The sequence below is a fragment of the Typopeltis vanoorti genome, chromosome 5 (assembly GCF_054136105.1).
Source record: "Typopeltis vanoorti isolate ZY-2024b chromosome 5, IOZ_Tvanoo_1.0, whole genome shotgun sequence".
NCBI classification, from domain to species: Eukaryota; Metazoa; Arthropoda; class Arachnida; order Uropygi; family Thelyphonidae; genus Typopeltis; species Typopeltis vanoorti.
This window is the reverse complement of record NC_143553.1, coordinates 97,048,892-97,060,956: the sequence shown is the minus strand read 5'-3', so window position 1 is coordinate 97,060,956 and position 12,065 is coordinate 97,048,892. Positions and strand designations below refer to the sequence as shown.

The 12,065-nt window shown below is 34.5% G+C and overlaps 1 protein-coding gene across 1 annotated transcript in view; it reads left to right on the top strand.

Moving 5' to 3' along the window:
* LOC150106676 (piRNA biogenesis protein EXD1-like) overlaps positions 1-12,065 on the top strand; it is a 187,764-nt gene that overhangs the window by 45,577 nt on the left and 130,122 nt on the right. The window contains exon 4 of the mRNA XM_090392627.1: positions 4,917-5,038. Coding sequence (XP_090248753.1) covers positions 4,917-5,038 — 122 coding nt within the window. The remainder of the gene's footprint in view (positions 1-4,916; positions 5,039-12,065) is intronic.

Sequence of the window (12,065 nt, the reverse complement as noted above, 5' to 3'; positions counted from 1 at the left end):
TGAACAGATGGCATCAATGGCAATATCATATTAAAAACGAGGATATTAGAAAAGAACTTGATATTGTCAGCATCCAGAAATGCGTTAGCAGAGTTAATCTCAGGTGATATGGTCACTTAAACAGAATGGGCGAGGAAAGATTAGCAAATAGCAAAGCAAGTGTTCTCTGCCAGGTTGGCAGCAAAATGACCCAGAGGAAGACCAATATATAGGTGGATTGATACGGTACAAAGTGCCTTAGACGATAGAAATATAAGATCTGATAACGTTTGAGTCTTGACATGTAATAGACTGATTTGGAGGAAAGTTGTCGATAGGAAGTTAGTAATGATGTAATTTTTTTCATGTAGTACTATCATATCCTGTATGCCCCTTGAGGGTACATGGCAGGAATTTGATGATGATGATGATCCTTCAGATTAGCTGCCCATTGATCGTGGGCATCTAACCCCCAATAGCAGTTGCACACACAGTGCAAGTAATGCATAATTTCAATTTTGAATGCTAAGAACAGCAAGAAATTTTTCTTTATTTTTTCCTCTGCTTAGCATTGTATTATCAGAAAATAATTTTGATCATACAAAAGAACCTGAAAAATAGTATTATATATTTATTAGCAGTAATTTTTATTATTATTACGTGACACCTCCAGGGAGTCCAAGGACTCATCGTGGGATGACACACTACTCTACTTTGCTAAATAGACCTCATCCTCTCCACTACTACTTAATTCTTTAACTACGACACTATTACCATCAATGCCATCTAATCTCTGAGGAATTATTTTCATTATAGCAAACTGGAGGAATATGAGGAAAGAATTTGGAAGGAAGAAATGTTCAGATATCAAAAATACTTTTAGAAGTTATAATGACCAGATATAAATTGTTATTGAATTAGAGCAAATTTTTTTTCTGAGAAGGAAAGGAAATTATACTTGACAGGAAATTACATTCTTCTTTTCACTTATTTTACTGAAGCATGAACAGACATAAGTTTGTGAATGCAATATCTCACAACTATTTGTATATAGAAGCAGACAACTTTATGTCATGTTTAGTAACAAAAAATGTATACCACATATTATAATGGACTGGAAATAACTCTCTGCAAGCCAAAGTATTATAATAATACAGTGATATACCATTTTGCTTTTGACAGAAATATGACATGGTGTCAGTGGGGTATTATATCAAGCAATACTTAGTCTTTATTCGAGTTGTAAGTCAGCAGTTAGAATTGAAAGAAGTACAGGAAGATGGTTTAATATTAAATCTGGTGTCAGACAAGGATGTACATTATCCCGTCTGTTATTCATTATCTATATGTATCACATTATGAAGGAAAGTGGTATTAAATCTAATATAAAAATTGAAGATGTTAATGTCAGCTCTTTGCTTTATGTGAATGATGTTATACTTCTAAATAAATCTGCTACAAGTCTGCAAGATTCCTTGACTAAATTGAATAACTGTTGTAATAGATATGTTATGAAGCTCAACAAGACAAAGACAATGAAAATATCAACTGCATTGTGAATGGAGAACCTATAGAACTCTTCACTAAAAATTGTGCCCAAGTATTTCAGCTACTTAGGCACAATTTTTAGTGAAGATGGTAAATTAAATATGGAATATAAACAACACGATCAACAAAGTTCATATGGTAGGAAGTCAACTGAATTAATTTATATGGAATAAGGGAGAAATTAGTCAAAACACTAAATTAGCTGTATATACAGGACAGTATTCAAACCAATTTTAACTTATGGATATGAGAGCTGGGTTAGAAGTAAAACACTTGACCAAAGACTAGAGACTGCAGATATGAGAGTCCTGAGAGAGAGAGATTAGGGACATGAACAGATGGCATTAATGGCAATATCACATTAAAAACAAGGATATATTAGAAAGAACTCGACATTGTTAGCGTCCAGGAATGTGTTAGCAAAGCTAATCTCAGGTCGTATGGTCACTTAAACAGAATGGGAGAGGAAAGATTAGCAAAACAAGTGTTCTCTGCCAGGTTGGCAGAGAAAGACCCAGAGGAAGCTCAAGATATAGGTGGATTGATACAATAAAAAGTGCCTTAGAAGATAGAAATATAAGATCTGACAATGTTGAAGCCTTGACAGATAATAGATTGATTTGGAGGAAAATTGTAGATAGGAAATTAGTAATGATGTAAATTTTTCATGTAGCATTATCATATCCTGTACACCCCTTGAGGGTAAATGTCAGGAATTGGATGATGTCTACCATTGAGTTAGTTTTTGATGTCTCTATGGATCTAAGCTTCCACTGATAATTCAAAACCCTTTCTATAATGCATGGCATTATACACTTCCAAGGAGGGAGTGTACTGCACATTATTGAATACTAGGATGACTTTAATATAAAGTTAATCACATCTACATTCTGGCCTAGTAGTAAATATATTTCACTCGGAAAGTTATGTTTGTTCATGCTTAGGTAAAATAAGAATGAAAACAATAATATAATTTTTTTTTTTTTTGTTAAATGTAATCTGTTGCATTATTTGTACAACTTTATTTATCTGATTGACAGTATCTGATCTAATACAATGCTCACATTCAATGAAATAACATTTTCTGAACTAAAATTAATTAAAATGATTTTCTGTGAGCAAATGTATATATCCCAGATTGAATTATTATTATTTACTGTCTCCATGGAGTCTGAAGACTCACTGCAGTAGACTAACCAATCATCATACACATAAATCCTATCATACCTCTCCTTGAATCCATTTATCATCAGGGAACTCGCAACCAATTCTATCAATTCATTCCATTCACTTTCACGCGAAAAATCTGCTCTGCACACCCCTACTAACCGCACTCTTACACATCTTCCACAGATGGCCCTTAGTTCTCTGATTATTTGTCATATATTGAAAAATTTCACTTGCATTAATTTTATAAAACCTCTTTAATATTTAAAAGTTTCTATCATGTCCCTTCTTTTCCACCTATCAACTGAACTTTGTAATCCATAGACCTTCAACCTATTCTTGTAGGGAGTATTCCAACACTCCTGTCACCATCTTGATCACTCTGCTCTGAATCTTTTTGACTACCTTCTGCTTCCCAAGAAACCCAGGCGATCAAATCTGTGTGAGTAGTTAAGATGTGGCTGAATCATAGCATTATAAAGAAGAAGAATTTCCTTATATTTACTTGTTAGCTTGTTTTTCAACATCCAAGAAATTCATTGAGCTATTTTACACTTTTGCAATATACCTTCTGAACTTTAACTCTTTGTCCACCACTATCCCCAAGTCCCTAGTCTTATCAATTTCCTGCAAACCAATACCATCAGTATGATACACCATATGCAACCTTTTCAATCCGAAGTGCGTAACCTTACATTTTGCAACATTAAATTGATAATCATTATCCTTGCCCACAATTCCAATTTATTTAAATCATCCTGCAGGATACCTACATCACCTTTATCAGCTATTGCTCTCTCTAGTTTTGCATCATCAGCAAAAACAACTGAATATCCCCTCTTAAATCTTTCCTTATGTCATTGATATACAAATTAAAGAGTAATGGCTCTAGCACCAAACCCTGAGGTACTCCACTCCACTATAAATTACTCTCTGGTGTCCTTCCATCAGCCATCTCCTTATTCATGGCACTAGCCTTATATCAATTCCCATTTGCTCCAGTTTTTGTAATAGTTTTCCATGTGGTTATCTGCCATTGTTATGGTAATTTAATAAAGTAAGAAAGGAAAGGTTGAAAGTGCAATTGCTGTAAATAGTAACATGATGAGGTGATCAGTAAGTTCGTTGAAATTAAATAAATAGTAACAGATGGTAACATAAATCTTCTAGACTTTTTTATAAAATGTGCTGTTTTCTTTATGTGAAACAGTTTTTGACTATGGAAAACACTTATTATTGTTTCCAAAGAAGAAATATGATATGTGAAGAACAATGAAGCCTTCTAGTTATCTTCCAGCATGTCATATATAGGGAAGACAAACTGGAAGATTGCTGGAGATCTACTTAAGTAACATATGCAGTGTTGAATATTGCATATGTTCAAACAGAAATCATTACAGCATCAAAAATTAAATAGAATAATTTTCAAATCATGCTACTAATGCTGCGGTTCCACACGCCTCTATTCTCTCACTCACTCTCTTCCTTATATTAGGGAACTTCTCCAGTTGATTCTCAACCCAATATATAGTTTTGTTGATATCAGCACACTGTACTCCTCTTTCTAATTTGACAAACCATGTTCTATACCAATCACCACAATACTGCCAGAACAACAACCTCTACTGTCATGAATTCTGATTTCCAAATCACTCTTCAGTGGGAATTCGGCAACCTTGTTAGTTTCAATGCTATCAAAACACAGGCCTGCCTTTAAAATCTCCAACAAAAAACTCCTTTTTTTTAATGGAACTCCCACCAATGAAAGGTTATAAACCTATAGTACATTTCTACTGTAGGTGCTAAGGATTTTTTTTTCTATATTTATCAATTTTATATATATTTTTTGTATTTTTATTTATTTTTTACATAGTCCAAAAACTCTGCTCAAGAGATCAGACATGAAACTTTTTCAAAGCATTTCTTTCCCATATTCCATTAGGAACATTGGTAGTCTGTAAATGCTTCCATCAGTTCCTTATCCTAGATATAACAGAACAAGTACACAGTCTTTGTTTGAATTAGCATAGTGTCTCTTATCCAAATAGCTCAATTAATTTTCATCCTGAAAGGATGGGTGGGGAAGCAACTGGCTGATAATGGATAATGATATTTGAATCACTTATTATCTGTGCTCTGGTTTGTTTCACAGTAATCTGTGAAGAATGTCAGAATTTCATAACCAGGCGAATATCTTAAGCAATTGTTATTTAATTTCATAGTGGGATTGGCCCAGTGCTTCTTCATTTTCGACCACCACCAGAAAAAAAGAAAACACAGAGCAGCAACAAGGATGGTGAAACTTTACAAGGCCTAGAAGATGTTAATGATGAAGATGTAGTGGGTGAGTGGTTCATTATTATTAATTGCTATTGTTAATCTAATATGGAAAAGCAGCAACTAAATATTATTATTTTTTAATTTTTTAATTATTATTATAATTTTTTTAACTTACACTTTTCAGTTAATGTCTTGTATAACTTGTAAGATAAACATATGCTCATATGTAATAAATTATTTCTATTCTCTCTTTTTTTTTTTTTTTACTAAGGAAGCTAAAATGTCATAAGCAGAATTTTGATATAAAATTTTTATATTCACTTTTTTTACTCCCCCCCCACCTTCTCTTTCTGAAGCAGTCTGAAAGCAACTAAGGCTATTGGGCCAGTGCATTATGTTTGTTAATTTGCTAGCCTCATTGGCTGATTGGCTAGCATATTCACTCTCCTGCCAACAGGTTGTGGGTTTGATTCCTTCCTTGGGTATTTGTAATTTCCCCCAGGTGGGAAATAAATAAAGTGCCTCTGTAGCGCAATTGGAAGAATGATGGTATGTTGCACCCTTTGATTGGAAAAGGCCTGAGTTCGCTTCTTGAGAGTTTTTTCAATTGAAGGTGAGTTAGCCGATCTCATATGGAGGTAGTAGTGGTTTTTTCTCCCTGAAACTCTGGTTTTTCATCTTGCATGCAAACAAATCAGCCTTTAGGACACTTGCAATTTACAGACAAAAAAATACTAGTGTTGGTGTAGATCAGTGATGACGAACCTTTTTACCCTCGTGTGTCAAACTTTTTTTTTTATTTTTAAATATTGACGTTGTTGATGTGCCACTTGCATACGTGCATTATAAATGTAAGTACATAATCATAGATGGTGACTTATACATATCATATTAGGCTATTTATTTAATAGGACATTGATATAAAATCTATCAATTCATATTATAATTAATTTAATAAACTGAAATTGCAAACTTACATTACATTTAATGACTTTTCTGTTGCTGACTACTGGTAGAAAGTTCTTTCAATGAACAAACCTACCTTCGCCTTAACTGAGAGCGATCTTACATGATTTATCACAGTTTTTTCTTCAGAATACCAATATTTTTCAACATCCAAGGTGTGTCACCTGAAACCCTCGAGTGTGTCAGTGCTGACACATGTGTCATAGGTTTGCCATCACTGGTGTAGATGATGGAGACGGAGAGTTGTAAAGTAGGTGCCCTCTCTCAATGAGTCTTTGGACTCCTTGGAGATGTCACAAAATGATAATAATAAAATTTCATCTCAGTGTGAGACCACTGCTCCACTTATTGGATGCCTGAAGTGGCTTGGAAAGATTTTAATATTTGGTTTCTAGGGTAGGATTTCTGGACTGTGTAAAAAAATAAATACAAATATATTATATCATATACAATTAATAAAATAAAAAAAAATCCTTAACCTGTCCGTAGTACAAATGTACTCTGGGTTTTCAAAACTTTTTATGGTGGAATTGCATGAAAAATGTGTTTGTTCTCTGGTTATTTTATGTTTCATGAGATGAATCCTGAAGGAGATTCAAAACACGATCATTCAATCTGAAGGGAAATTGCGATCTTTGCAACTTTACTGTAGAAACTCTGTTTGCATGTGTTATATTAGATTAAAATGTGAATAAGCAGTAAAGCTGTCTTTGTTTATTATTTAATTTGCTAATTAGATAAAACACATTTTGTGTAAAAGACAATTTAAGCATTTATTCTGTCAAATGTTAAAATTACTAATATTTTACCTCTAATTTCTGGACATAATCTCAAACTAATACACATACCAGGACACTGAATTAGAAACCTTTATGCAGATGTATGTAAATGCCACTTACACAGTGTATATGCAAATTACTTGGTCACACAACCTTTTCAGACTCGTGGGCCACATTGAACTTTTATTTTTAATAATCGAGCTGCAAGCGTTTAAGAGAATATAGTGAGTGAAAAAATACTTAAGTTATCAATTTTTATTATCAATCTTAAAAAAACACAAATATTTAAAGTACGAGGTTACGAGATAAAGTACGACATTCTTGTAATGACGTCTGATATCATATTCTTTCATAACAGAGAACACAAAAGGGCTTACCCCCATTTTGAATAACGATGTACTTGCTCTTCCATTCATCGTTAAACCTTCTTCCTTCATCTGCAATTTTATGTTTTCTTGAACCCATTTTTGAAATTATTTTTAATAAATATATATCCAAAATAATAGTTGATGTTATTGAATTTTAAAAGACGGACCAGGGAATGCGATGCAAAAGTGCGCCAAAATCTCAGTTGTCGTCGGATGAAGTCGCCTTTGTTATCCCCACTCATGATGACTTATAGGGTTGACTCGAGCCATTTTGAATGGCAATATCACGAAGTCTAGGTATAAAATTATTTTTAATTTATTATTCATATTATGAAATGTATTATTTAAATAATTTAACATATGGGCCACATGCCATGTAAGTATGGTCAACCTTTTATGGGCCACCAAAAATGCATGTTTGGGCTACATGCCGGCTGCCAGGTGCCGACTTCTGTTTTAGACAACTGTTTAAGAATGCTACTGGTTAGTAATTGTTAATAGCAGTAATCATAATGAGAAAAATAAAGGATCTTTCAGAGTTTGATAAAGAGCTTATTGTGGATGCCTGTATGACTGGAGCCATGACTTTGAAAACAGCACAGCTGACTGATTTCTCAAGAAGTAAGATATCCCTGGTGTTTAATCAGTGGAAAAATAACCTGCATTGCTTGTCTAAGAGGTGTTAGCTATGGGCCTAAGACGGTCTGTAAGGAACGAGATCAGAATCATCTGAGAAGTCTCTTTTGTGAACAAACAGAACTTCCTGTGTAGTAAGAGATTAATTGTTGGAAGTTTATTTTCCACTTGGTTAGACTATAATAAATTTAGTTTAATCCTTTATCCAAGTGTAAGCAAACAAAGTTTGTGCCTGAAGTATTTCAGGACTGAGGCAACTCGTAGTAAAGGTGGACCAAGCTCTCATCACTCCTTGTCTCAGTATCTCCCATAATGCAAAGCACATCTCCTTGCAGACATGTATAATGCTACGCATTAAGGGAAGGGCCACTACCCAGACTGGTTTCGACCTTTATTGAGGTCTTGGTAGCTTGGTCCACCTTTACTACGAGTTGCCTCAGTCCTTAAAATACTTTAGGTGCAAACTTTGTTTGCTTACACTTGGATAAAGGATTAAACTAAATTTATTATAGTCTAACCAAGAGGAAAATAAACTTCCAACATCTTTCTCTAAATCCAGAGTAATTTAATAATAAGGTGGTACACCTTTTGGCAACTCGTATAAGTCAATATGACCTCTCCATTGCTTCTGCCTTAGTATCACCACTTCTGTGTCTGGCTCCCACTGACAAGACCTCAATAAAGGGCGAAACTGGTCTCGGTAGGAGATGTGCTTTGCATTATGGGAGATACTGAGACAAGGAGTAATGAGAGCTTGATCCACCTTTACTACGAGTTGCTCAGTCCTGAAGATACTTCAGGCGCAAACTTTGTTTGCTTACACTTGGATAAAGGATTAAACTAAATTTATTAAGAGGTTAATTGTTCAGCAAAATGTAGGTGAACACCATCATTTTAGGTTACAAAGGAATAGCCATTGCTAAATTGTACTGTTGGAAACCAACTCTAAATTATGATCTACATGCACACAGTAGATCTCCCCCTTGTGTTTACGATCTAATTGGTTCCTGAAAAACCATTGCTAAACAATCTGTCATAAATCAAACCCTGATATCCCATAGGCTTAGTGTCATGAATTGGGGTTACATTGCTGGTAATATTTTGAACTATGTAATATAATGTTAATTTTTGTATGTTCTTTAAGATGGTGCTTATCATAGAATGGGACAACTGAAATCGATGGAGGAAATTACATTAGTTTCATTCTGTATTCCTGAAAATTTCATGCCTCTCTTCTAATGTTATGCTTTCCTCTTTCTGGGCATTTTTGAGGGTACAAAATATGTACTAACTGTAAATAATTTTAAAGTAAATTGACAATAAATGAAGAGCAAGACAAATTACAGTTAATGTTAACTGTGGGCTTTAAAAAAAGAAGAAGAAAAGAAAGAGACCATCACTGCAAGTCACTATACCTGGATCACTTCAGAGGTGTGGAGGAGTTTTTTTTTTTTATTTTTTTAATGCAAATATGTATGCAATATTTTATTGTTATTATTCAGGTATCACCATATAGTTGGACGACTCATTATTGGAGATCCATCATTCACACAATACCTATCATACATCTCCTTAAACTCATTTGTGGGTGAAGTCTAGTCCTAACATCCTTGCTAACCATACTATTACACAGCTTCCACAAAAGTCTTCAGTATCAATCCTGCAAAATCTCTTTAATAACTTAAATGCTTCTATCATATCTCCTCTTTTGCCTGTCAGCTAATTTTTGAAGCCTACACACCATCAATTTATTTTCATATGGAGCATTCCACAGACCTACCAATCTTTGTCTCACTCATGTCTGGATCCTCTCTGCAACTTCTTCATCCCCATGGAATTCAGGAGTCCAGATCTGTGTGCAGTAGTCCAGATGTGGCCTTATATAGGGGAACAGTAATCTCCCTATCCCTGTTTGTTAATGTGTTCTTCAACAACCACATGATCTGATGTGCTTTTTTGGTTACCTGTTCAATATGCCCTCTAAACTTCAACTCCCTGTCCACAATCACACCTAAGTCCCTGGCCCTCATCAGTTTCCTGCAGTTCAGTTCCATGAATATAGTACACAGCTTCTGATCTCTTCCAAAAATGCATAACCTTATACTTGACCATTTTAAACTGGTAGCCATTTACCTTGCTCATATTGCTAGTTGTTTAAGTCTTCCTGCAGGATCTCTGCAACACCTTCATTTATCATTACTCTTCCCAGTTTAACATCGTCAGCAAACAACTGAATGTTTCTTGATATACAAATTAAACATCATCATTGATATACAAATTAAACAACAAATGACCAAGTACTGAGCCCTGTGGAACACCACTGGTCACTTGCCTTCTCATGGACTCTAACTCCTCCAAAAACCACTCTTGGATATCTTGTCCATCAGCCACTCTCTAATGCAAATCACCAAATTCATATCCATCCTAGCATCCATTCATCCTTCCCATTTTGTGACCTAAAACTCAGTCATTGGATAAATAATGAATCATGTTGATTCATTTATTCTCAGTTGTGTACTGTGATCTCAGTCACGAGCAACCTCATTTGAAGGATATGCATCACAGTCACCTCACTTCTGTGATCTAGCATTTCATATATTCATATGGAAAATTTTTGTTGGTCAGTGAAACAAAGGCCTACTATATATAAATGAGTATGAAAATGATTGGAAACAAATTAAAAATCATTTTGCAATATCATTCATTTCACATTGCACCTAGAGATGTTTTGGCTTGCCTATTCTAGACATTTTTTTTATGTTAATTTGTAACTTATTTTGTATCATTTCAAATTATTTTGCTTGCTCTTGGAAATTATCTCCTTCCAGAGCAGAGTAAGTACTTTATATTCTTTTTGAAATGTGTTAATTTTTGCCTTTGTTTGTTATGTGTGAAGTATATTTGTGTAGTTATAAAGTTGTACCATAACTTACATTATTATTTATTTTTTAAATTTTTGGCATCTTCAGGACTGTTTGTGTAAAAGATTGCATATCAAAGAGCATTTAAAATCACTTTGCATACTCTCAACCAAACACCAGTTTCTCATTGAATTGAATTTTTGTGTATAGTTACCTCATAGCAACTGCTAACAGAAGGACATGACATGAATTGGCATATCATCTGCATTCTGAATGGATCATAATATTATTATGAGAGGACATTCAAGGAGTTATTGGAGATCATTTCAGTGACATGTTACACTTAATCATAACCAGGGAATGAGGCTTTAGAATCTGTGGATAGGCTTTATCAAAAGGTGTGATCTTAAAGACTTCAGTTACACTAGACAATATTTAAAAATGCATGCATAATCAATACTCATATCAGTTCAAATTGATATGTGATCCAACTACATGGACAGTTCATTGTAATAGTTTGGAAATTAATGTTTTGTTAATGGTACATTAAGTGATTTAGTGCTCTTTAATGTTTGCTGTAAAAATTCTGAAGACACTAAAAGAATGAAAATTAGAGAGACATTTGTCCCTCAAGAATTCTAGAAATTCCATTCTTTTATTACTACATGCATGTTCCTCTTCCCAATTTATACTGCTGTAGTTAAAATCTCCCATAACAATCATTCTTCTTGCACTTACCAAGCACAACTGCCTAGACATCTCATGCTCCTCATCCTCTGTGCTCCTTGGCTTGTAGCAATGCCCCCCCCCCCACTAAATATCCTGTCTTGTCCACCTCTGCCTCACATCATAAGCTTTCGAAACCATTAATGTCACTGCCCTCCAAGCCTCCACTCTTAGAGGACATAAGTCATCACTTATCATAAGCAGTACTCCACCACTGTGTTTTCCCATCCTGTCAAAAAATGCTGTACCCTGCTACTTCTATTCCTGTTATTATAACATCTTCCATCAACTATGTCTCAGAGATCCCAATAGTAGCAACTTCCACAGGTTGCTATCAGCATCTGTGGAGGTTGTTGCTGATAGCAACAACGGTGATGCTATCAGCACCACCAATTCATCTCCTTTATTCCGGATACTACTGGCATTAGTATACAGCATAAACGTCACTGTTTCTATACTTATCATTATCTCCTCCAGACTTTACTGGACTCAATGTTACCTGATGTACAAGGGTGGTCTGAAAAGTTCTTGGCCTCAACTATAGATGGTAACACTATTCACAAGATTTCTTTTTTCCTAAGTTGGTACATTTGTCATACGCATCCATGTGTAATTGCAAGTCATTCTATCAAGTAGTTAGTTTTATACAACTGTCTGAATCAAAAGTGTTGTTTGTATCCCTTGAAATTGATAAAATTGAGTATTGTGCGGTTATAAAATTGTTTGTAAAAGAAGGTTTAATGTCAAAAGAAATT